General features: G+C 44.5%; 1 protein-coding gene across 1 annotated transcript in view; it reads right to left on the bottom strand.

The window, feature by feature from the left end:
* WNT3A (Wnt family member 3A) overlaps window positions 1-27,906 on the bottom strand; it is an 88,848-nt gene that overhangs the window by 16,419 nt on the left and 44,523 nt on the right. Inside the window, exon 2 of the mRNA XM_083704298.1 lies at window positions 26,079-26,320. Coding sequence (XP_083560424.1) covers window positions 26,079-26,320 — 242 coding nt within the window. The remainder of the gene's footprint in view (window positions 1-26,078; window positions 26,321-27,906) is intronic.

Below are 27,906 nucleotides of genomic sequence, written 5' to 3'. Positions count from 1 at the left end.
TGTCCTCCCCTTCTCCTTGTGCCCTCCATCTTTCCCAACATTAGGGTCTTTTCCAGGGAGTCTTCTCTTCTCATGAGGTGGCCAAAGTATTGGAGCCTCAGCTTCACGATCTGTCCTTCCAGTGAGCACTCAGGGCTGATTTCGTTAAGAATGGAGAGGTTTGATCTTCTTGCAGTCCATGGGACTCTCAAGAGTCTCCTCCAGCACCATAATTCAAAAGCATCAATTCTTCGGCGATCAGCCTTCTTTATGGTCCAGCTTTCACTTCCATACATCACTACTGGGAAAACCATAGCTTTTACTATACGGACCTTTGTTGGCAAGGTGATGTCTCTACTTTTTAAGATGCTGTCTAAGTTTGTCATTGCTTTTCTCCCAAGAAGCAGGCGTCATTTAATTTCATGGCTGCTGTCACCATCTGCAGTGATCATGGAGCCCAAGAAAGTAAAATCTCTCACTGCCTCCATTTCTTCCCTTTCTATTTGCCAGGAGGTGATGGGACCAGTTGCCATGATCTTTGTTTTTTTGATGTTGAGCTTCAGACCATATTTTGCGCTCTCCTCTTTCACCCTCATTAAAAGGTTCTTTAATTCCTCCTCATAATTCCTTCCTACATACAGTGGTACCTCGGGTTAATAACTTAATTCATTCTGGAGGTCCGTTCTTAACCTGAAACTGTTCTTAACCTGAGGTACCACTTTAGCTAATGGGGCCTCCCGCTGCTGCCGCGCCGCTACACGATTTCTGTTCTCATCCTGAAGCAAAGTTCTTAACCCAAGGTACTATTTCTGGGTTAGCGGAGTCTGTAACGTGAAACGTCTGTAACCTGTAGCGTCTGTAACCCGAGGTACCACTGTATTTACTTATGGCAGTAGAGAATGAAGTTTAATTTATGGGAAAAAATATATGATATTAGAAGCCTGTAACCAAAATTACTAGTTAGCTCATTCAATATGTGAAGTTCCTTTATTTGTCACCTCTGCCCATGTCCTTAAGCATACCTTACCACCACCTTACTTCTGGGTTTATTGCCCTTTAGGTCCCCTAACTCCTATAACCTCTTTACTTTGGCCTGTCCCAGTGCTGTCTCCCAACTAAACCACTATTTTCTTCCCTCACAGAAATCGGACTGCAAACATTCTTTGTTCACTGAGAAGTTAGAATGTTTGTGAATATTCTCTACCATCACACCAGCACAGCCAATCTGTATAAGAGACTTTACTGATCAAAATCACAATATAATATAAGTAACATTTGGGTCCACTTCCAAAGTCTAAGAGGTAGTTCAGCAATAGGACAGGCTACCTTGGGAGGTTAGAGAATATGCTCCCTGGGAGGTGTCAAAAGAAAAATCTGGACAAATAATTGTCAGGGAATACAAAGATAGTTGTGGGGAATGGCATGGGCTTCCTGCAGAACACAATTTCCCATGGGAAAACGTGGTGGGTGGGGTTGGTGAAGTTCAGAAACAGGCTCATCATCATATAGAAAATGTATTTGCTCTAAGGGTTTCATTTATATATTAATTTGTTTGCTTCCTATCATTGTGTGTGGCCTGGCTCACTCACTTGAGTCATCAGGATGTGTTTGCTGTGCTAGTGTTTTTCTGTGGCCCCTTTATTTTCGGGGGAGTAGGGAGCTGGTGTGGAGCTAAATATGCAGAAATATGCTGTGCTGAATCATACCAGGGTCCATCTGGCACAAAGGTGAGGAACCTTTTTCAGCCCAAAGGCTACGTTCTCTCCTGGGCAACCACCCAGAGGCAAAAGTGGGTGGAACAATGAATGCAAATGTTACTTTTATACGGTAGACTCTTTTCTACACACACACACACACACACACACACACACACACACACACGGGCACATTCCAGAAAGGCAAAAACACAGAAGAAGGGTACAAAGAAAGGGCTACTGAGGTGCTTAGTCTGGAGAGAGGGGGAGTGACCTGGGGAGCAGAGATTGAAGGGCCAGCTAGAGATGCCTGGAGGGCCACATACTGCCCCCATACCTGAGGTTCCCCACTCCTGGCCTAGCACAATGTTTTATTTCCAAAAGTAGCAGCTAGATGGCTTTGGGAAACGCACGAGAAGAGCATGCACAGAAGAGCCTTCAATGTACCCCCTGCCCCTGAATCTAATATTCAGAGACACAGTTCTCCTGTAGTGCAACCATTCCCTAGGCTTGGCCACAAAGCGTAGTGGTTGACCGTGAGCCCATCAGTTGCTTCCCTTTTTGCCTGCCACACAGGGTTGGAATGAAGGGAAGGGGGATAGTATATAGGAAGGACAGAATATATGGGTAATGAAGGTGGGAGAGAAATTTGGTTTGGTTCACATTTGAAAGTGAACCTATCTGATTTGCCGTTCTCTAAACAACATGCATATCAAAAGACTAGCAGATCTCCAAATTTTGTGATACAATCCTCCAACCAAATGTGTACAAAACTGCATATTTTAAGGGTAAGTGTGCATAAAAATACATCTATTAAGGAAACTTCCTTGCAAAATTACACACTAAAATGCTGATGATTTTTTTTTTAAATGCAGACCATTGTGGAAATGTGGCTGATTAAATTTAAGACTGGGAAAATGAGAAACTGAGAGGAACCTAAACTGACAGATTTGCCAATCCCTAGTGTCTAATCCTTTTTAAAAGCCGCTTAAGGTAGAAGCCGCCACCACAAGGCCATTTTGAAGCCCAATGATCCTTGTTCTCCCAACCCTTATGATTCTGAGTAGGGCAGCATTCTGTCCCAGGACAATCTTCCTCTGCAGTTCTTCTGGGGTCTGCACAATGACTTTAAAAACAAGAAAAAAACCCCAACAACCAACCAACCAAAACACACACCCCCTTCCCCCATCCATTCTACAGAAAATCATTTTCTGTGATCAGCAGACTCTGCTAGACAAAAGGATCGCCCTCAGCCCACCTGAGAACGGAATGCAAGAGCTCCCTCGCCCTTGGCAAGATCCCTCTTGACAGCCCAGCTTGGTTGGTATGGCAAGTCGTCCTTATTACCTGCTGGGGTGAATGAATCCCCTTTTGTGATGGAGGTGTCACGGCACGTTAGGCTAACAATGGCCCAAGATATTTTATATGAAGTTCGCCCTTGCACTGATTAGCAAGAACCAACCAAGTCATAGCAACCTAGAACTATGCGTTGGCCGGGCCCCGTCGCCGGCCGCAAGGGAAATCCCTATTCAAGTGGTTTAATAAAACAATCTAAAGGGCGTGTGAATCGTGAAAAGCACTTTCACTTTTTCTCTTTAGCTTAATCTCCTGGTCTCTGGGATATTGTGCTCCTAGCAGACCCCAGCAGGGTGTGGGCTAAGGTCCCCCATCAAGTCCTTTTACGGCCCCTTTTCTCTGCAAGTTAATGATATACTGGTGTGATTGCCTCCCACCGCCAGGAGAAACACGCATTTGATGAAAAGGATGGTCCTACTAACACATCCTAAAAGGCAACAATTTCTCATAGGAAGGTCACAGGTCATAACCTGTGTTTTTGGGGATGTCTACCAGCCCCCCTTTCAAAAGATGACTGAAGCTCAGAGTTGTTCCCAAGGACCTGGCTTAAACACCCCCCCCCTCCTGAAACTCATTTCCGACAATTTCCTTGATCTCCTTTGGATTGCTCTGTTCATTTCTGGCTTTCTGGTGGTGTTTTAATTTTTTCCTGGGGTGGACTGAATATTAAAGACCGCCAGCATCAGCAGCTTTTAGGCAAAATTATTGAGGATAGCAGTCACCTATGACTGTTGGCCCCAATCACTACAAATGGAGCCTCCAGGATCAGAGGCAGTGTACCTCCAATTACTAAATGGTAGAAGCAGGCAGCAGAGGATGCTCATCCCATTTCAAGCTCTGTTCAGACTTACATTGGAGACTGGTCTTTGTTCTGACTCACTAGAACTACTCTTATATTTTTATGGTTCAGTCTGAGGTAGCTGGGGACGCTATGGAATAGGGTAGGAAGGATTTGTGTAAAAATAACATTAGATGCATTCAAAATCAAATATCTTTAATACGGTCAATGACCAGAAAGCAATTTATAAAAAATATGACATTATAAGTAGTATTGTGCTACAAATAACAGTGGAAATATGGCCATTTCACTGAATTGGTGCTTATATTTATGACCAGGTTTTGACTTTTAAGGTTTTAAGAATTCAATTCAGGTGTCACTACTGTTTATTATCGTAATATTATCGTATTATTCGATGCATTAGATTTCACACCACCGAGGGATTCCTTGGCCTCTACTTGTTCAGCTTTATTGATTGATTGCTGTTGGTTTATTATGTTTCTTTTCTTTTTTTCCATTTCTTTTTGTATTATTTGATTGCTATATGGGAACCACTTTGGGGTCATTTTTTATGGAAGGTAGCCTATATGAATCACCAACAAACAAACAAATGCATATATTGAAAAGAAATATGGAAAAACACCTAACAGTCCAGTTATACTCTGCATTTTTATTCAAAGCCAAGTCCTGCTGAGCTCAGTGGAGCCCAATGGGGAAACATAGGGTTGCCTATTAAGCTTCCATGTGCATCCCCTCCCCTCCGATCATTAAGAATTTCTATGGAGTCTCTGAAGAGGGTGTTTCCTTTTTCCTATCCTGTTTACAGCACTCCTTATATATAAAAGCACAGCACTCATTTACTTTTCACAAATATCCTGTAGGGAAGGCCCCAATTGCATGCAGAAGGTCCCTGTTTAAAACTCTGGCATCCTCAGGTGGGACTGGGAAAGACTTCTGCCTGAGACCCTGAAGAACTGCTGCCACTAAGGGTAGATTACACTGAACTGGAGGAACGTGGATGGTGCTGTGGGTTAAACCACAGAGCCTAAGGCTTGCCAACCAGAAGGTTGGCGGTTCGAATCCCTGCGCTGGGGTGAGCTCCCATTGTTTGGTCCCAGCTCCTGCCAACCTAGCAGTTCGAAAGCACGTCAAAGTGCAAGTAGATAAATAGGTACCGTTGCGGCGGGAAGGTAAACGGCGTTTCCATGCGCTGCTCTGGTTCGCCAGAAGTGGCTTAATCATGCTGGCTACATGACCCGGAAGCTGTACGCCGGCTCCCTCGGCCAATAAAGCGAGATGAGCGCTGCAACCCCAGAGTCGGTCACGACTGGACCTAATGGTCAGGGGTTCCTTTACCTTTTACACTGAACTGGATGGCCCAATGGCTTTACACTGTACCTATGTGCCTATCTGATGAAGTAGGTGATTATTTATTATCATTTAAAACAGGGGTGAGGAACTGCAGGCCTGGGGAGGCGGGAAAGTGGGCCTCCAGGATTTTCATAAAAGCCCAGGTAAAGGGTTAGAACAGCTGTTGAAGCGGAAAAAATGGTTGTGTTAGCATAATACCCAGCATTAGTCATACTCAGAGCAGTCCCATGGCAATCAGTGGACTTAAGTTTATTAAGTTTATTACCCTTTGTTTTCTGCACTCATTGTTCTGAATGTTCTGTTCCCTAATTAGAATTAATGCTTATGTTTCAACAATAGGAATGGTTTCTGAAGTTAGTATAGCTCACCCCTTGCATATTGCGTGGATCTGTCCAAATAATCATATGTAAAGGGCACCCTGTTGCTCCCCGTAATTTAGTAGGTGGTAGCATTGTAAGGACCAGTGCTTTTTTCTGAGGGTATTTATACCCCTAAACATTTTGTGAATCTAAGTTTGACCTCCTTGAGGGGCATTATTTCAATATCGGTAGGAAAATGATACCTCTAAACATTATTTTTAAAGAAAAAAAGCACTGGTGATGATCATCCATGGAAAGCTGCCCTCAGTGCAGTAGTAGACCCAAGCAATTTCTCAAAAACCAATGCAATAAAGTACCATGAATGAGCATAGTTCAGGCATCAAGAAAGCCAGGAATACCCAAAACAGGCTGGTTTAATAAAATCTGGGACATTGCCCAAATGATCAACTTCATAAATATGTTTAGGGTTAGTGAGGGAAGACAAAGTGATAACACCTTGATTAAAGAATGGAGTTTGTTTCCTATTGGAATGAGAGAATGAAGCATGAATGAAACCCTTATTTGCTATTGAGGAGAAAACAAAAAAAATTCCTTCCAGTAGCACCTTAAAGACCAACTAAGTTAGTTCTTAAGTGGCATGCACACTTCTTGCTATTGAGGAAATAGTATAAATTGAATAATATTAGGAATCATTTGTAGTTTTCTTGTTTATCCTGTTAAATTGTATGTTTATATTATTTTTAACTTATTTATATATGCATACATGTTCTATATTTTTATTTGTATTCTGCATCTTCATATTTAAGGAATAAAAAAAATCCAGCCATCTACAACTCAAAAGCCGCTTTGAAAAGGAAAGTTTGGCTAAAAACCAGAAGCATTTTTACTAGGCATTGTAGGGGATGATATAAATACAAGTGACTGTAAGCTGTTTTTGTATGCAATGACGGCAGCAAGAATATTATTGGCACAAAAATGGAAGCAAGAAGAATTACCGACGAAAGAAGATTGGAGGATGAAATTGATGGACTATGCAGAATTAGACAAACTAACGGGAAGAATTCGAAACCGGCGGGTCCAGAGATTCACAGAAGACTGGTGTAAATTTACAGACTATTTGAAAAGTAGTTGTGATGACCAGATTACATTTGTAGCTTTGCAGGAGGTTTTGTAAGGGGAAAATTTCAACTATTGCATTATTGGACAAAAAGGATGATGATAGTTATGATAATTAAAGGCAATATGAATTTAAGAAATGCAGAAGAAATTATACAAATGGAAGATCACCAGAGGTGCTGATGGAAGTCCAAAAAGATTGTATAAGAGATGAAATTTTGTGGAATGTATGACAATTTTTATGTTTTAAAATTAATAAAAATTAATTTAAAAAAGGAAAAGGAAAGGAAAGTTCTGCTAACCCTCCTCTTATGGGATTATGCACACCTTTTCCTCTCTGCACATTCCCCAAGTTAATGAAGAAGGAAGTGGAGATTGTGATATTGGTATATGCCCACCCATACTATGAGGCAGGTGTGGATACAGCCCCCTCCTCAAATGCTGGGATCGCCTATATTTGTTTTCAAATAGACACACTGTGGAGTAATGCAGACTTAATCTGCAGCAAGCTTTAATTTTTTGAAAGAAACCAGTTTCTCAAGAATCATAGAACTGTAGAGTTAGACTAGATGAGGATCATCTGTAGAGTTAGACTAGATGAGGATCATCTAGTCCAATGCAGGAATATGCTGCTTTCCCATATGGGGACCACACCTGCAATCTTGGCAATATCCACACCACACTGTAATAGACTGGATTGTGTGTGGACTGTGCAGAAAAACAAGTACTCCATCTCCACTGATGCTAGACTAAAATGCTGTGTGTACACAACATTTGACTACTGGAGAGCATGCAATCAAGTTCAAGCTAAACACATATGTCTGGATTGGAGACACTTGTAAGCTGATCTCCTTAAAAGAAGAGTAGGATAAACCACACAGACCTTTGCATGTGCATCTCATAAATCCCACCGAGTTCAATGCTGAATGCCAAACTAGATATGAGTAGCAGACCTTAACCCAACTTAATATGGGAGACCTTAAGGGGGCGCAGGGAGGAGAGAGATGCTTCACTCCTTTCCCAGTGAATCCTTTTCACATTCAAAGCCACCATTGCCTCAACTGCTTTTATGGGAGAAAGGTGCCCATGTACCATCAGCTCCATGGAAAGCACCTGGAAGGATATTTTGATTGGGGAAAAACACCATGGAAAAGAGTTAAAACAAGCATCTTGCCTCTCCTCTGCTGCTCTGATACCATTCAGAACCCCATCCCACATACCTGCAGCCAAGTAAACCCCCAAAACCATATGTCACATGCATTTCTAGTTTGTTGGCCCTGAGTGAAAATAGTTACAAACCAGTGGTGGGGAACTCTTTTAGCCGTCCCGGACATCTTTAGGATGAAGAACAGGATAGAAATCCAATAAACAGAAAATGATGGGAGTTGTAATCCAACAACATATGTATTATTACTTAATGAAATTTATACACTGCTTGATTGAAAAAACAACAACCCTGAAAGCAGTTTACAAAAAAGATAAAACAATAAAATGATCAATAAGAAAAAATAACAACAATTGAAGTCAAAATTACAATAGACTAAGGGCACCAGAGTCCCCAGCCTTGCTGTAAGCAATTAACTGAATCATTGGGGATGTGGGTGGGTGGAAGAAAAGACTGATACAGTGCTCATTTGGCTGTATATACAGGTGCAATTTGAGTTGCAAAGGCAGGATCACACTGGTGCTGTACCAAGTGGTGATTAGCGCCCATTGGGTCTGGTCAGCCATAAGGCAGGGAGACCAACAGTAGATGGAGCCAAAGGCAATTGCAGGCAAAGCTGACTAATTTTAGTTTTGTTGCCATCCTCCTCCTTGTTAATTTTTGCACGTGCACCACTGACACCAAGGAGAAGCAGGCTGATAGGCATTGCCACCCCTTGGACGGGCTTTAAGCAAGACATCAGGCAAGTAGGGGCTGGCTGAGGTTAAAAGGTAAAGGTAAAGGTACCCCTGCCCGTATGGGCCAGTCTTGCCAGACTCTGGGGTTGTGCGCCCATCTCACTCAAGAGGCCAGGGGCCAGCGCTGTCCGGAGACACTTCCGGGTCACGTGGCCAGCATGACATCGCTGCTCTGGCGAGCCAGAGCCGCACACGGAAATGCCGTTTACCTTCCCGCTAGAAAGCGGTCCCTATTTATCTACTTGCACCCAAGGGTGCTTTCGAACTGCTAGGTTGGCAGGCGCTGGGACTGAGCAACGGGAGCGCACCCCACCGCGAGGATTCGAACCGCCGACCTTTCGATCGGCAAGCCCTAGGCGCTGAGGCATTTACCCACAGCGCCACCCGCGTCCCTGGCTGAGGTTAGTCTGAAGTTATTGGGCAGTGCCCCATTTGCCCTGATGGATCAGCCTCCACGGGCCGTACCCAGTGTTTAAATATGTCTGCCTTCACCCTAAAGGGGAAAGAAACAAAGATAGAGAGAGGGCTGGAGGCAATAGATAAATATAAACATCTTTAGCAGGGATGCCAACTAATTAAAAAACATCTTAGCTGATTAATCTTCTTTAACCTCAGAACACTCCTGATCCCCTGACCCAGTATGGGGCCATTTTTCTGCTGCTGGACCTGCATATCAACCTCAATTCATGTTAGAGCTAGCTCTAGCAATATCTCTTTTTAAGTGCAGAAAGCTTTCACTGAAGGATTCTGCAGCATCCTTTGTGGTTCTAAATGTTTCCTACTCAGACTTCCCTACACCCCTCAACACACACACGCTTTATCTCCTATCGTTTGTATCCATCTCCCATTTTAATTATTTGCCTTGCTTTTCCAGCATCCTCTACATCACCTTCAAAGGAAAGGGTGTTTCCTAAGCTCTGTTAATGTATGCTTGCTCGGACTGACTCACTTGTACGTGATTAATGCTTGTGCCATTTGCCTAACTATTTCTCCTGCTGCATGCTAAATATGTAAAAATTTAATTAAAGTGTTATTCATTAAAGACCATATCTGGGCCAATTTTCAAATATCCAAAGGGCATATTCCAATTAGGAAGTATATGCCAGCAAAGTATGTTGCAAAGTCTCTCTCTCGCGCTCTCTCTTCCACCCCCACCCTTTGCCAAAATCAAAGCCATCAGGTTCAGTATGATAAAGAATCTTGCTTTTAAAATAAAAATAAACCACAACCATATTTGCCGGAATGTATCATAAAGAAAGTGGGGACTGTTTCAGCAAGACACCAAATCTCTATCATTGTGCACACACAAACAGGAGTGCTCTGTTTGTCAGGAGTGCTCTGATGGTGTTTCCTGCTTGGCAGGGGGTTGGACTCGATGGCCCTTGTGGTCTCTTCCAACTCTATGATTCTATGATTCTATGACCCAGAAGTGGAACTACAGCTGGGCACGAGGGAGCTGGCAGCTTCCTCTCTTGTGCAGTCCTCCACAGGAGAGGGGTGCCACCACAGCAACGCTGCTGCCGCCGTGTCTCCTGCAGTCAGACGTGACTCGGGAAGAAGAAGAAGAAGAAGAAGAAGAAGAAGAAGAAGAAGAAGAAGAAGAAGAAGAAGAAGAAGAAGAAGAAGAAGAAGAGTTTGGATTTGATATCCCGCCTTTCACTCCCCTTCAGGAGTCTCAAAGCGGCTAACAGTCTCCTTTCCCTTCCTCCCCCACAACAAACACTCTGTGGGGTGAGTGGGGCTGAGAGACTTCAGAGAAATGTGACTGGCCCAAGGTCACTCAGCAGCTGCATGTGGAGGAGCGGAGACACGAACCCAGTTCCCCAGATTAGGAGACTACCGCTCTTAACCACTACACCACACTGGGAGCAGAACTGAAGCTAGGTGCGAGCACTTGCTCAGGGGCAGCAGGGGATGGTGACTCCCTAGATATGGGGGGGGGGCCCTCAGCTCCCTGCTTAGAAATTTTGAGGGAGCTGAAGGCCCTTCCGCCCCCTATAGCTGGTGCCCCTGAAGGTAGCCAATATGGTGCCTTTTAGATGCCACTGGACTCCAGCTCCCAGCAGCCTCAGTCAATGTGGCTAATGATAAGAGATCATGGGAGTTGGAGTCCAGAAACATCTGGAAGATGCCACATTAGCAACCTCTGTCTTAACCCAGCCTTCACCAACCTGGTGCCCCCATATGGTTTGGTGCAGGCTGAGGTGGATGGGAGTTGGAGCCCCAGACATCTGGAGGGACAAGGTTGGTGGAGCATTTCTGTTTATCCAGGCATTTGAAATATTGTGCTTTGGGTTCCCCTTTCTCTGCTGCTATCATTTTTGTTGTTTTCCTTGAATTGTCATAATTGACCTGCAATTCGTTGCCATGAAGTAGATGAATGGTTGCAGAATGACATATCCTCTGTAGTCCATGAAATTAAGCAGTGGCTCAAGAGTGGCTATTTGATACTTCTTCATATATTGCTTTGCAGCCAGTGGTGACTGAGGCCCATTGAGGCTGATGGGTCAGAAAGCAGGGAGCCCAACAGTAGGTGGCGCTAGAGCCAATGACAGACAGAACCAACTAATTCTAGTTTTGTCCGCTTCATCCTCCCTGTAGGGTTCTGCTAGGGCAACACTGAGATGGAGGAGGAGGAGGAGGAAGAAGACAGGCAGTGCCACCCGCAGGACTGTTTGTAAGTAGGAAGGCAAATTGATGGGGGCTGGCTGAGTTTGGTGGGGTAATGTCCCATTTGCAGAGGTGGATTTAGGAGAGCATGGCCGGTTTGGTCGCACTGGGCACAGAGCCTCAGGGACACCACAACTATTATGTAGACTGGAAGGTGAAAGGTGGAGAGACACCAAATTGTGGCATTGCACAGGATGCTGTTAAAATTTGAGACCCCAAAGTCAGCCGCTGCCATTTGCCATGATGGACCACCCAACAAGCTCTGCAGTCTGAAGTAACTAGTGTCATTAGTGAATGTCACCTAAAATGAAATTATTAGATATAATAATAATTTATTATTTATACCCCACCCATCTGGTTGGTTTTGGAGAACTTCTTTGAGCAAAACATCTCACTCAAAAATATTTGTCGAATGTAGGAAGGGGCTATCCTGTGTATTCTTATTTAAAGTCAAATGGTGACAAGCTGTTAAGTAAATAACCTGAGATTTTCCACAATCACCACCAGCAGCTTCTAGAATCCACGGGAAGGAGAAGTAGAAGCTCATGCGATATCTTCACGAAACCAATGGACCTAGCCCTAACTGGAGACGCTACTGAACCTTCTTGCAATTGATGAAATGCATAATTGGTCAATCCTTTTCTGAAATGAAATTGCTATTTAAAGAGCTCCAAAGTGTGCAATGCAATGATCTCATGGGGCTTTAATGCTGATGGTATCTGCACAGCTTGGTTTTTATTGTATCTTTCATCATCACCAAAGAAGCAAAGAAAAAGGAGCTGTTCAGCATTGGAAACCCAGTGCCTGATGAAGTCTCATTCCACCTCGTGCTGTTGTGTACAGTTATTGCCAACTTCCTTTTCCCCCGATCTGCTCCTATGATTTTTAACAGTAACCTGAGACAAACACATTTAGCAAGTGATTCAGGTAACCCTCCACCTGCATTAGTCATTTGTGCTCGTCTGCTAAAATGAAAAATGTGGGGCCAGGATACCAGTGATGGGCAGGACCAGAGGCCAAAATGCATAATGCAATTAATGTAAATTTTACCTTGGTGCCATAGGCTCATTTCTACATACAGTTGCACACCCCTATCCATCCTGCATCTATGTAACCAAGAGGCATTGTAAGGGTTGAAGGACACATTCCATCAAGGCAAAAACACTCAGTGTGAATGCAAAGAGGGGTCAGTGAGGATCATGCCTATAGGGAAAATATCATATTTATCAGAGGATCATGTTTATGGGAACAGAGAAAGCAGCCAGCCAGTCCATTCATAGAATCATAGAGTTGGAAGAGACCGCAAGGGCCATCAAGTCCAACCCCCTGCCAAGCAGGAAACACCATCAGAGCACTCCTGACATATGGTTGTCAAGCCTCTGCTTAAAGACCTCCAAAGAAGGAGACTCCACCACACTCCTTGGCAGCAAATTCCACTGTCGAACAGCTCTTACTGTCAGGAAGTTCTTCCTAATGTTTAGGTGGAATCTTCTTTCTTGTAGTTTGGATCCATTGCTCCGTGTCCGCTTCTCTGGAGCAGCAGAAAACAACCTTTCTCCCTCCTCTATGTGACATCCTGGCTATCATATCACCCCTTAACCTCCTCTTCTCCAGGCTAATTGGTCCATCTAGCTGAGTATTGTCCACCCTGATTGGCAGTAGCTCTCCAGGGTTTCAGACAGTCTTACCTGGAGATGCCAGGGATGGACTTGGGTCCTTTGCATGCAAGATGATAGGGGGTTGAGGAGGAGAACGCTAAGGGCCAGATAGAGAGGCCTGGAGGGTGATGAGTAGTGGGAGCAACCCTTGCTCCAAAAGCAAAAAACTTTCAGCATTCTCTAGGATAGTTTGGGAGGTGAGTGAGAAACAAGGACAATGTGTCCTTGGACCTTTATAATGCCTCTTGGTTAGATAGATGCAGGATGGATAGGGGTGTGCAACTGTATGTAGAAATTAGCCTATGGCACCAAGATAAAATTTACATTAATTGCATTATGCAGTTTGACCTCTGGTCCTGCCCATCACTAGTATCCTGGCCAGTGGCATAGCACCCGGGGCAAGGTAAGTAATTTGCGCCACCTAACCCGTGGATTTGCGCCCCCTAACCCGTGGATTTGAGCCCCCTAACCCTAACCCCCAGATGTTGCGCCGGTGCGGCCGGGCCCCCCTGCACCCCCCACGCTACGCCACTGATCCTGGCCCCACATTTTTCATTTTAGCAGACGAGCGCAAATGTGGGCTCCATTTTAGTAGCAGGAAAGTGAAGGAAACATTTGGTGTTTGATCTTCCTCCGTTTCCATTCCAGTAGCACAATTTGCTTTGGATATTGGGGGCCTGACTCAGCTATTATCCTGATTTTTGAGGAAGCTCCAAAGATTCTGGGGAACTGACTAGGGCAAAACTGGAGCGACTTGCGAATGATTAAGGCCCAGCCATGATTTATGGGAAGGGAAATTCCTGACAGTTAATGACCGGCTTGGGTTGACGGCCTGAGGCCTTTGGGAGGGTTCTCAATTATTTCATTGGTTTGTCTGTTGCCAGGAAAGGCCCAACCCCAAGAAATACAGATCCTTTATTAGAAACTTTGGCAATATGCATGCGAAGGATACCCTGCCCTCATTTGGCTGACTAAAGCTGTGGAAGGCACAGCCATTTTGAGACCAGGTTACCATACCTGAAGTATGTGAAATGATTCACCAAATATCACAGTGCCAACCGTTTCTCAGCCTTTTCGCCTTATACATGCCCTTACAATTAAACACAAATTTAGTGATGATTAATTGCCTGAACGCCTCTTTTTCTCCCATCCTTCTTTCATTTCCAGTTCATGAGAACATGACATTCCATGTCAATGGGACCAGTGGGAAAAGAACATTCTGGAAAATATTCATGCTAATGGGACAACTGAAAAAGAAAATTCTGGAAAACAGAAAAAAGCTCTGGTCTTCTAACACAATTTAACCAGTTGGCACAAGAAGAGGACCATCACTTTCTTTCTCAGTTATGTCTGGACTTTTACAACTACTGAAATAGTTCTAACCCAAAATATCCTTTTTGTGATATCTCCTAGGCATTTAGCATACAGCTTAATATCATTTCTTCCCATGTTCTTATCTGTCTGTCAGACACCATTATCTCCCATTTCTCTAAGACACATACTCCTCAGATGATCATCAATTTTCCTTCCCTCAGTCTACCATATTCAAGATGTTGCCAAGTCCTCCAGATTTTCCTTCAACATCTCAAACACGCTTTCTTCTACTAAGAAAATATTCCTCCAGTTCTGGCTGCCTCTCAGGGCTGGCCCAAGACATATTGCACTGTGTGTTGAGGGACAAGATGGTGCTTCCCCCATCTTCTACCGCACTGGTGGTGGATCTTACAAGGGGAGCAGGCTAGCTTAGTAGGTGTAGAAAAGAGCATATGGAAACACACAGCTCTATCTTCTAATAACTCACCACTGCTCACTGCCTCTCCCATTTTGCCACTTACAACCGAGCTGCTTAGGCACTAGAAATCCTGCCATTGCATCACTGCACCCGCACAATATGCACACACGTTCCCCAATGTGGAGCCGAGGACCATGAAGCGGTGTGGCTCATGCATAGCTCAGAACATTGTGGCACTGCGTATGAGCAGACCAGTGGAGGATGGTTCATTTGGACAAATGGGGCACTTGCTCTGCCAACCCCATTCTGTCCTCAGCCAGCTCTCAGTTGCCTGCCTTCTTACTTAACAACCAGGGCCGTTTTAAGCATATGCGGCACCAGGGTGCAAAGATCTGCCCGGTGCCCCACTCAGGTTGCCCATACCTTTTTTGAGGGGGGAACCCCAAAGTTGTTAACCTTTTTTTAGGGAGGAAGCTGATACCACGCTTATCTCTGCTCAGGAAAAGAAAATAGGAAACATAAGGAGCCCAGTGCAACAAACCAGCCTGAGGTGTCAGTGAGGCGCCTTGTGGTGTAAGCAGCATGCACTGGGCGGGCTTCTCCACAGCCCTACGCCAATCCCAGGCACATAAGAGGGCATAGTCGGCCGGCCACCTCAGCACCTCTCTGGCTCGCTCATCCCCAAACTCACGCTGCAGAGCCAACCTCAGCAGAAGAGCCCGTCACGGAGCTCCAGCCGATGGACGGGCTCTTCCCAGCCTGGCGCCCCTGAAAGCCCGGCGCCCAGGTGCCCCGCACCCCTGGCGCCTATGGTGAACAAGGCCCTGTTAACAACCAGTCAAGACTCTGTTATTCAATACAATGTGCCTTTCCACACAATTTTATTTCAACGGAGGATAATGATGAACATTAGTTACTCATAGGATCCCAGGGCGGAGTACATCTAAACAATATAAGACAGTCAACCAAATAAGAGAAGCCCATCCCAAAATACCTACCTCCCAACAAAGAAGTAGATATATAGGAGGAACACTAACAATACTTCAACTGTCAGAGGTCAAGGAGAAAGAGGTACATTTTCAGTGACTGTGTAAAACTTGTAAACCTATGGTGCCTGATGCCCCTTTATATAGGAGGAGTTCTACAGTTTTGAGGCCATTATGGAGAAGGCTCTCTAATGGGCCATCAAATTCATGGATAAATCCATAGCGGTGATTAGCCATCATTGCTCAGTGGTGCATCAATATTCAGAGGCATCTTACTTGTGAATATCAGCTGATGGGGGGACATAAAAGGGGGAAAGGCCTCGCTGCCTGCTTGTGGGCTATGCACATATAGGGTGGTCCCAGATTCAACCCACATCAACTGTAAATAGGGCTAGGAAAGATGCCTTGGAGAGCCAATCCCAGTTGACAAAGAGAAAAGTGAGCTAGATAGACCAAGGATCTGTTTCAGTATAAGACAGCTTCCCATGTTCTTGTGGACTGACCATCACTGGAGACAGAATACAGGACTAGTTGGCATCTTAGTCCATCCATGCAGGACTCTTATTAAATTAAAGTAAAGGTAAAGGTACCCCTGCCCGAAGGCCAGTCGTGTCCGACTCTAGGGTTGTGTGCTTATCTCACTCTAGAGGCTGGGAGCCGGCGCCATCCGAGGACACTTCCGGGTCACGTGGCCAGCGTGACGAAGCTGCAGCTGGCGAGCCAGCACCAGCGCAGCACACAGAAACGCCGTTTACCTTCCCGCTATAAAGCGGTACCTATTTATCTACTTGCACTTAAGGGTGCTTTCGAACTGCTAGGTGGGCAGGAGCTGGGACCAAACGACGGGAGCTCACCCCGCTGCGGGGATTCGAACCGCCAACCATACGATCGGCAAGTCCTAGGCACTGCGGTTTTACCCACAGCGCCACCCACATCCCTATTAAATTATTAAATTAGGAGCTATTAAAAATGGAATGCATGCTGGGAAAGGTCTAAAGGTGCACCACTGAGTCTCTCTTTTGTAGTGCTGTGTTCCTGAGGAGTTCCGAAGCTTATTAGTGGTTCCTCAATGAGGAGATCGGTGTACAAGCAGAGCTATTGGCAGCCTACCTATTGGTTTACTCTACTTAATCATGGGCCTTCTCTCCCTTTCAAACATTTACAAGTGACCCATTTTTAAATAGAGATAAGTACCAGGAGCTATGTTTTCTTATGAAAATAGCTAAATAAAGTTAGTCAAAGGTTGGGTGGAGCCTGTATTCCACCCTTGTCCCACAACCACAACCCTTAGCTCCAGGTTGGGTTTTTTAAAAATGATATTTAATTCATAAATTTGTATACTTTCCTATAGTAGAATAAGTGTGTGTGCATGCACTAACACACAAACCCATACACAGAGCATAGCAAAGAGTCCTGTGGGTTCAGGGCAAGAGTCCATTTATTCCAGCATCCTGTCTCTCACAGTGGTCAGCCAAATGTCACTAGGAAGCTCACAAGCAGAACTTGATGGTAATAAGCTGTTGCTCCCTTGCAACTGGTACACAGAGGGATAGGGGGTTCATAGTCAGCGTGACTAAAAGTCATTGACTGACTGACTGGCCTTTGGGATTTTTAAGGCCTTATGGAAAGTTTCCACCATGTGAACCTGTCTCAGAAAAAACACCATTCGATTCCACAATATGAAACCAATCGGCATAGGAACATAAGAAAAGACCTGCTGGATTAGACCAAAAGCCCCCATAGTCCAGCATCCCATTCTCCCAGCGGCTGGGAGATGCCTGTAGGAAGTCCACAAACATGAAATGGTATGCTAGTGTTTTTCAAACTTTCAACCACACATAGACCTTTCCCACATGTACTTGTTTGCTTAGGAAACCTCTGCATATCTGATATAGTGCCTCTCTATGTGTGTTGCGGGACATGGGTGGCGCTGTGGGTTAAACCACAGAGCCTAGGACTTGCCGATCAGAAGGTTGGTGGTTTGAATCCCCATGATGTGGTGAGCTCCCGTTGCTCAGTCCCTGCTCCTGCCAACCTAGCAGTTCGAAAGCACATCAAAGTGCAAGTAGATAAATAGGTACTGCTCTGGCGGGAAGGTAAATGGCATTTCCGTGCGCTGCTCTGGTTTACCAGAAGCAGCTTAGTCATGCTGGCCACATGACCCGGAAGCTGTACGCTGGCTCCCTCGGCCAATAAAGCGAGATGAGCGCCGCAACTCCAGAGTCGGTCACTAATGGTCAGGGGTCCCTTTACCTTTACCTATGTGTGTTGCAGAAGATCCTGGGAAAGCATTCTGGGGTACGCACACTATTTTTGACCAGGCCCATTAGGTCACTTCTGCATAAACAGAGGTGTGTTCTCAAATGCAGCCAACATCCCCCAGCCAATGTTCATTGTCAGGGAAGGTGATAGTGGTGGATGAGTGGTCCTCTGAGTTGGCTTGCCCATCATGACTGGTCTCAATCAAGAATCCTTGAAGCATTCCTAAGGACACAGTTTGAAAACCACTTCTGTAGGCCAAAGGGTATTCACACGCCTTGAATCTCCTGTTATGACTTTCTGGTGTGTTTGGTGTGCATCTGAGGTATGTGTTCTGAAGGCCAGCCTGAACACCTAAGTGTGGCGGACGTACAACCCTTCTCCCCTCCCTCCTCCTTTCCTCTCACATGGGCAAAGACATAAGGCCACAGAAAGGGACGCTGTTTCCCTCAAAGGTGGTGGGAGTGTTAAACGCTAATCAACAAGCTTCATCCCCAAGCGCTGAAAGGATACGGGCTACCTCTCAACAAAGCTTCTAATCCCATTGGGCACGACCTTTGACACTATTAGAGGTCGCAGTGACCCTAATCCAATCACATTGATTAACTGGAGCAGAGACCCTATAAGTTGACCCCCTTCTGTCCTCTCCTCTTCAACCCCGGCCAAACAGTAGGAGGGGCTGGGTTGCATTTACACCACAATAGCTCAAGACTGAGAACTGGTTTCTTTACCGGGGTGACTTCAACACCCATCACTGTATCCACTTTCCAATAGTTCATTAAAAGCTGCTTCTCCACAATGACTCCTGGCCATTTCTCAGTCCGTCTGGCAGGTTTAGAGCTCTGGCCAGTGTGTAGCGGAGCGAGAGGAGGCAAGCTGGGAGGGGCTGGAACAAGAGGAAACTGATGGAGAAGGCTTCCCTTTTGAAACATTTAAATGAATGGGCTGGGAAGGGGGTGAAAAGAAGGGGGCGTTTAAATACTCGGTGAGTAATTTACTCTGAGTGGAAAGGGGAGGGCTGAGGGGAAGGGGAACTTTTTTATTCTGGGTTAATTATCTGCTGTGAGGACTTTTAAAGGGCTGGAGTTTTCTGAGTGAAGGAATTTTCCAATAAAAGCTGTTTTAGGAGATCAGTGGTCATTTGAAAACACTGGAGCAGTTGGCATCTTGTAAATGGGTGGATGAGGGGATTTAATTGAATAATGAGAGTCTCTTTCTCTGAAGGAGGACCAGGATTGCTAGCGTAATGCAGTCGCTGAGGGCAGCTCTGTATGTCTTCCTGAAGCTGCCATGGAGAGAATGGTTGAAGAAGGGTATCAGCGGCTGGGACTTTTTAGTTTGTAGAAAAGGCAAGTGAGAGGCAACATGATAGAAGTTTATAAAATTATGCATGGCATGTATACAATTGATAGAGAAAAGTTCCCTCTCGGATAACACTAGAAAAAATGGACATCAGAAAAAGTACCTCTTCATGCAGCACATAGTTTAAGCTAAGGAACTTGTAGCTACAGAATGCAATAGTGGCCACCTGCTTAGATGCCTTAAGGAGGCTTAGACAAATTCAGGGAGGAGAAGGCTATTGACAGCAACAAGCCATGATGGCTGTGGTCTGCCTCCACAGTCAGAGGCAGCAATGCTTCTGAATACAGTTGCTGGAGGAATCACAGGAAGAGAGAGTTGCTTCCCTACTCAACATGTATAGGAAATGCACATTTTAACATAGGAAATAGAGGCACATTTTCACTCCCCCTTGTCTTGACATCAGTCAGCAGTGTGGGGGAAAGGCAAATTCCACGCTAGAGATATTTAGGACTGAAAATAGAATTGCCAAGATTATAATGCTGTTATACAAATCTATGGTGTGGCCACATATGGATTACTACCATGTACAGTTCTGGGTCCCACGCCTCGTGACAGATATTATAGCATTGTGAAAGGTTCAGAGATGAGCAACCTAAATGTCGGTTTAACCATCAATCCTTCTTCTGGAAATTGCTGCTCTTTGAGGGAAACAGGGGTCTCCTAATGATTCTCAGCACTCTTAACAAACTTTATCACCCAGAGTTTTCTGGGGGCAGCCATGACTGTTTAAAGTGGTATAGTGCTTTAAATGTATGGTGTGAATTTGGTCTTGGACCAGAGAAGCATCTTAGCTTCTGTGAGAGTGTTGGTGTTTGCTTTAAGCTCTGAAATCCAGCCCTTTCCTGGGTAGCTCAAGTATGTTTTTCCCCTGAGGGAGCTCTGAAGAAGGCGTCTGAGATGTTTATTTCTTTACCTTCCTCCCTTCCCCCTGCCGCCGCTGTATAATACTACTACAACCAGACTTAACACGGACACTGGCACCAGAGCCTGCAATAAACCCAGATGCCAACTTTGCTGCCACATACACCCGGACAACACCATTACTGGCCCCAACAACATCACACATACCATCTCGAGACTATTTAATTGCTCATCGTCTAACATTGTGTATGCCCTCAAATGCCAACAGTGTCCTTCAGCTCTCTATATTGGACAAACAGGCCAAACCTTACGCCAAAGAATAAACGGACATAAATCGGACATCAGGAATCACAAGACAGAGAAACCAGTAGGAGAACACTTCAATCTCCCAGGACATTCTATACAAGATCTCAAAGTAGCTGTTCTGTTACAAAGGAATTTCAGAAATAGACTGGAAAGAGAAGCTGCTGAATTGCAACTTATTACCAAACTTAAAACCATGGAGAGACCTGGTCTGAACAAAGACATTGGATTCTTATCTCATTATCTCATTATATAGCCATTTTTCACCTTTTCACCCCTTGCTTTTTCCTGTAAGACCTATTGCAGTCGTTAAGAGTCGTCAACAGGCTCATCACAGCTATCTGCCAATCACCCATTCCCACCACCCTTCTGAGTAATACCCCTCCCCACCTTCTCACTATATAGAAGGGTCTGGTGACTTCTGTTTCAGTCAAAACAAAACAAAATTCCTTCCAGTAGCACCTTAAAGACCAACTAAGTCAGTTGTTGGTATGAGCTTTCGTGTGCATGCACACTTCTTCAGATAAACTTCTTCAGATAAACTGTTTATCTGAAGAAGTGTGCATGCACACGAAAGCTCATACCAAGAACTGACTTAGTTGGTCTTTAAGGTGCTACTGGAAGGAATTTTGTTTTGTTTTGACTATGGCAGACCAACACGGCTACCTATCTGTTCTGTTTCAGTGTATCTGAAGAAGTGTGCATGCACACGAAAGCTCATACCAAGAACTGACTTAGTTGGTCTTTAAGGTGCTACTGGAAGGAATTTTGTTTTGTTTTGACTATGGCAGACCAACACGGCTACCTATCTGTTCTGTTTCAGTGTATCTGAAGAAGTGTGCATGCACACGAAAGCTCATACCAAGAACTGACTTAGTTGGTCTTTAAGGTGCTACTGGAAGGAATTTTTTTTATTTTGTTTTGTATATATTAGGGGAAATTACTTTGCAAAAATATGTAAATTAGGAGAAATGGACACTAAAATGCTAATGAATTTTCACAAATGTAATTTTTTAAATTGCAAACTGATGTGGAAGGGTGGGGGACTTAATTTTAGATTGGAAAAATGAAAAAAAAAAATGGAAGATATTAAAATGGGCAGATTTGCTCATCACTGGAGCCGGACCATGAAATCAAACCCTCATAAGCAAAGAAGCTGAGAGTCAGAGTGGGATGCTCTGTATATAGGAGGACAGCAGACGAGGCCCCACTGGTGTTGCTTGTTGTAAAGGGACCTGGAGTAGGGCCTTCTCTGCAGTGGCTCCCCTGTTGTGGAACGCCTCCCCTTGAAAGCATGCATGGCCACAACATCAATGTGCTTTCACTGGTTGGTGAAAGCTCATTTGTTTTTAAAAATCTCTGGAGGATGACTATTTTTATCTGTTGCTTCTGCTGTTAAATGTCATGAAATGGTTATAAAGTAAGGCGTGCATTTTGTATTTTATGAAATTTTGTTGATTTTGTAATTATAATTATATTTGTATGGAAACGGCCTTGAGGTCTGTGTGACACACAATGGTATCTAAGAACCTGGGACTTTTTGTCCCAGTTAGTCCTCAGAGCTACAGCCCTTCCCCATACTAGATCATAGGAAGCTGGCTTATACTAAATAAGACTGTTGGTCCCTCTAACTCAGTATTTGGGATTGGCAGGGACTGTTCTGGATTTCAGAGAAGATTCTTTCCCAACCCTACCTGCAGACACCAGGGATTGGACCTGAGACCTCTCATGTTCAAACTGGGTGCTCTGCCACTAAGTTTCCTTATTGGATATGTATGATTGGTTGCAAGAACAAGGTTGCTGCATCCGCTGAGCTACAACTATTTCGCTAGATTTTATCTAGGAAATTTGCAGAGCAGCTTCTTGTGTTCTTAAGGCTTGTTCTGGGATGCAGTCTGCGGGGCAGAGTCAGCCGATGGTGGAGATATATAATTTTGGGGTGGTTTAGGGCTTATTTTCAGGTACAGATGTGTCCAGGCTAGCACAGTTCCTCCACTACAACTGAATCAAAACTGGGAACTAGGAATTGCTATTAACGAATTGCTATAACCAACTTCATAGCCTCATTCAGTACACATAAATAAGGAAAGGAGAGTCCTTTCTACAATTTCCCTATATACTGTTTGCTAGTGAAACCCCTAGCCTTTTTCTCCCCCAAGGGTGAACTTAGAAGGTCAACCGTACAAATCACCATCAAGATGGACTCTCTTAAACATATTCTAAGGGTCGCCTTGCACTTCTGACGGGAGGTCAATTGGTGTTTGCTCTAGCATTAGGGTAAGCTAATCTTAACAGCAGTGTCAGTCCCTTGGGGAAGTGTATGAGGCTGCTATTTCCATAATTACACCCAGAGAGGCTTACGTTCAGTCCAGTTAAACCAGGCCTGTGTTTATGCTAAAGTTGCTTCCTTCCAAAGCAGGACTCTGGCTTTTGATCTCAACAGAGGTCATGTTCAAAAAATAAATTTGGGGATACGTATAACTGAATGGCGGGTGGTGCTGTGGGTTAAACCACAGGGCCTAGGACTTGCCGATCAGAAGGCCGGCGCTTTGAATCCCCGCGACGGGGTGAGCTCCCATTGCTCGGTCCCTGCTCCTGCCCACCTAGCAGTTCGAAAGCATGTCAAAGTGCAAGGAGATAAATAGGTACCGCTCCGGTGGGAAGGTAAACGGCGTTTCCGTGTGCTGCTCTGGTTCGCCGGAAGCGGCTTAGTCATGCTGGCCACATGACACGGAAGCTGTATGCCGGCTCCCTTGGCCAATAAAGTGAGATGAGCGCCACAACCCCAGAGTCGGCTACGACTGGGCCTATTGGTCAGGGGTCCCTTTACCTTTACCTATAACTGAATGCAGAGATGCTGCAATGCATTCTGTGGGCTTGTCCACACTTCCACTTGAATCATGCCTAAAAAGCACTAATTCGAGAGGATTTCCGCTTGTGCTGTGCTTTCTGGGCATGGGTCTGAGTGGTTCTCTGTTTGGCCATCTTTACCACTGGATACTTTAGTTGAGATTTCTGCATTGTAGGGGGTTTGACTAGATGACCCTTGGGATACCTTCCAACTCTACAATTCTATGATTCTGTGATTCTATGAGTTGGAGCAAACATCAATCTGCATAAAACCCGGTGGACGTTTGCTCTGAGTGGACTTTCCTGGCAGAAAATGGCAGAACAAGCAGCCCTATGTGGGGTTTCCTTTCACTTAGCCCAGGAAGTAGCAGTTAATGCAAAATGTTGTGGCACTATTCCTGACAGGAGTGAGACTCTGTCAGCATGTTGCATCTCAGCTCAGAGATCCTCACTGGCTGCTGTTTTGTTAGGGGGCAAAATTCAATGTATATAAAGCCTAAGTCCAGCTTGGAAACAGTTTACTTGAAGGGTTCCCTTAGCCCATAATATGGTCACTTGACTGCTCCCTGCCTGATGGTATTCAGCAGAGTCCTTCACTGGACTATTTTTAGCATCTGCTAAAAAAAAATTGTTTAAGCAAACCTACTCAGACATGTATTTTAATATGTAATTTCATTTTATAATCTCTCTCTCTCTCTCTCTCTCTCTCTCTGTGTGTGTGTGTGTGTGTGTGTACTGCTAACTTTATTTTGAAGAAAATTAGGCTAACTTCTTTTATTGGGAACTTTATATTCCATATTTCATGCAAATCACTAACTGGTAGATAAATGAATAAACTAAATCAACAAACAAATGCCAACATAAGGAAGTCTAAGTCCCATTTCATGCATTACACATCAGCAAACCTTATTATTGAGTGCACCTTTGAGAACAAATCCCGATTCCCCAACGAGCATCTCTGTATCTTGGGTGAGATTTTCAAAGCCATATAGAGCATTCAGCCTTCCAACCTGTGTTTTGGACACCATGTCCTTTGGTTTACTTCCACCTGAATTCACTTGGCACCCAGACTTCCTCAATATTTGTGCTTTGGTGCTTCCTTCCTATCAAAAAGACAGACATTCTTGACCCAACATCCTGTGGAAGGTTTACCTCCCATCCAAGCTGATCTTATATTTCTGTCACCAAATCTACACGTGGTCAAACATCTCTAATTGTCATCTTGCATCTAATCAGTGAGAGTGTTTGGGAACATTCCACAACATCATCCAAACTCAGCACTGTGAGTGCTGTATGTGCACACAGTGGTGGCAACCAGATGGTGATAGCCACCCTATCATCTTAGAACGAGTTCTGCCCTTGGCCATCTGCCCTTGGCCACTGCACTCCCCAGCTACCCTCCCTGGGCATAATACTCATCTCTTCAGGTACCAATGCCTGCTTATCATCGTCTTTGAAATTCTACTACTGCATTGTGACAGCAGCTGCACCCCAGGAAACTGTTTTGACTGCCTGACTAAACTAGGTGAGGATACTTGGTGGGTCTCGAAGCCTTGGTAAGTTAGGAACATCTCCTGCATGTAGGCCAATTGGTGCCAAAGAAGGATAGAACTTTCTTTATGTATGCAACAACAGCAGCAAGAATACTCATCGCGAAGTATTGGAAGACACGAGATCTACCCACCAGGGAAGAATGGCAGATGAAGGTGATGGAGTACATGGAACTGGCTGAGATGACTGGCAGAATCCGAGACCAGGGAGAAGAGTTGGTAAAAGAAGATTGGAAGAAATTTAAAGTCTATTTACAGAAACACTGTAAAATTAAGGAATGTTAGAAGGATGTTGGAACGAAGCTAAGTGGTTTTAGCAATAAGGTGGTTAAGAGGTACGTAAAAATGGATTGTTAACATGTAAAAATGTAAAGTTATAATATATTACGATAAAGTATCAAGATAAATGCAAAAAGGGTAAGGATTTGCTGAAACAACAATTGAACTAGAATACAAAAGAGGGAGGTGTGAGGAGGTCAGGGAAATAAGTAAAAGAAAGATAAGATATGGAAAGATTGAAATGTTTTTAATTGCTTTTTTACTTTTTCTGTATTTTGTATTTTTTGTTTTCTTTTTCTTCTTTCATTTTTGTAATTCTTTTGAAACTTTAATAAATATTATTATATTAAAAAAGGAACATCTCCTGCATGTGAAGACATGCTCTACCAACTTGAGTGGACGAGACCAATAGTGGGTCCAACGATCAAGAAGGTCGTTTCTGCATGTGCTGTAGAGGGAAGTGAGGGGCAGATGGGGCTCATCAACCTGGGAAAGTAGCCCGTGTAGGAGAAGGAAAGCTTTGATCCTAAACCTCTGCTGACTTCTTTGGGAGAAGAAAAGGCTAAGGAGAAAACCCTCCACAAAGCCAGAGTGGAGTCCCTAAGACAGTTGGATGGTGCCTTGCATGTCTCCTTCCACCAACTCCTGCAGCAAAGCTGATGCTAAACATATTGCTCTGCTTTTCCTTGAACCACATCAGTGAAGCCGAGAGGAGGGTTCTGTCGTCTGGGCAGCCGAGGCCCCATATACACACGCCCAGGCTTGCACACAAGGAGGTCACTTTGGTGCTGCTAACATAGCGCTTTGACTTTACCCTCAGAGGTGCACTCCATTGTATGTCAAGACAGATGGATGCCAACAACAACAACAACAACTGCATTGGAGCATAACTAAAACCACAAGCACAGTCTGACTCCCCAGACAGGAAAAAACACCACAGAGATTGTCTATTTCTCAAGAGATTTCATCAGCTAAACTCTCACCCCCCCCCCCAATTCCATTTTCTCAAATTGATCATCTATGTCATTCATTTTAGAACATTGTGTACTCACCTTTATCCAACACTGGCCCAAAGATAGCCAAGCTATCGTTTACAGTGGTGCAGTTCCACCTCCTACCGCGAAACTGGTGCTGGCATTCCTGGATGCCGATTTTCACCCCTTCGGCTACGCTGGGCATGATCTCCACGTAGTTCCGACAGAACCGTAGTTGCTTGGGCACCAAGCCAGGGATGCTGCCACAAAGGATGGGCTGAGTTCCCAAGGAGGAATATTGATGGCCAATCGCCAAGGACCTAAAAAGAGAAGGAGAACAGTTTGGTCTTTCCATTCTCAAGAGAAGTGATCAACTGACTAACAGAGAACCAAAACCCTTCCCCAAGCCCATTTGCCTCTCACATCCAGCCTGCCTATGCAGATCTGTAATTTCCCAGATACAACTCTTGAGAGATAGTTTGGTATGCATGGCCTAAAATGTGGCCCTCCAGATGTTGTTGGACTCTGATTCAGCGGCAAAGGGATGCTTTTCCACGGGGAGAAGTGGTGGGACAAGCAGAAGTATGGATGAGGCCTAAGAGGTGGTTTCAGATCCGTACTCAGTGACATATTTGTGGCAGATCTTGGCTGCACAATATGCAGACCACCATAAACTGTCCTAGGAACTTTCACCAAGTTTTGATAATTGTTTTATATTACATTTAAATTTTATGTAAACTGCTTGGAGTTTTTTTATGATTCAGTGGGATGCAAATTCTGTCAAATAAAATAAATTTTATTTTATGTACACTTTTTGATTGCACACTTTATAAAGTGTACACTTTAATAACATTAATAAAGGCACTGAGTGGACATGAGAGAGGGGATACCCTCTCAGGTATGGCCCCAGCTGACGGACCAGCTTGCAAGGGAGGTGCAGCTGGCTTCCACGTTGTCCCATTCCCCTGAGCATTGATTTAATCTGGCCTCTCTACTAATATTTTAATTGCTGAATGTTTACATCATTATTTTGTTGATCTGCTTTTACAATTTGTATTTAAGCTTCTTAGTTGTTGGTGTTTTGCTGCAAGACACCTTATGAACACTTCAGTGTAGAAAGGTGAGATATAAATGGTTGAAATGCAGTCACCCCCTGAACTCACTCCAAGCTCATTGTTGGTTTGTGTGTTCAAGTGGTGAGTCAGAGGTCGGAATGAGTTGGAAAAGAATCACCAGCCAACCCAAAAGGGTTTTGATTCACTTCTTCTTCCTCTTAGAATTTATGATCATGTAAAGCAGGGGTGGGTAACCTCTGGCCACAAGCCTAATTAGGCCCACCAGGCCTCTCCATTTGGCCTGTCCCAGCCAAGCCATACCCACCTGCCCCAAAGGAGGAAGGTTTGCTGTGCTTGAAAAGGGGCTGTGCTTGAAAAGAGGAGGATGCTTATTACGTTTTCAAAAAATTGTAAACTGTTTTGGGTATTGGGAGAACACAAATTAAATCAGCCACCATGATGAGAAATGGAATGTGTTGGTCCGGACACACTTTTAGACAGGCAGTTTCCCTATTTTTCACCCACCCTTCTGAAAGGCACTTCACTAGATAATGAGTAATGAGCCGATTAGTGATTTATTTCCCAAAGAAATGCAATGTGCTGCGGGGGGGGGGGGGGGGGGAGAGAGATGACACTTTGGGAGTAAGAGCTGCAAGGGACTGGCAATTCCATACTGGAGTCATCACCCTGCCTTTACAAAGCACATCTCTTCTAGACGAGCCTGGGGCAATTCACAAAGCGGGGTGGTAAGTCAAGATTAGTTGGCTTTTTCAGGGAAATGTTGGCATGTTTGGAGTCATTCCTCATCGTAGCTGCAGACCAGAACTTGCCACAGATTTGTGTCATAGACC

This window comes from Podarcis gaigeae (assembly GCF_964106915.1).
Source record: "Podarcis gaigeae genome assembly, chromosome: 12".
NCBI classification, from domain to species: domain Eukaryota; kingdom Metazoa; phylum Chordata; class Lepidosauria; order Squamata; family Lacertidae; genus Podarcis; species Podarcis gaigeae.
The sequence above is the reverse complement of the archived record's forward strand: the minus strand, read 5'-3'. Positions and strand labels throughout refer to the sequence as shown.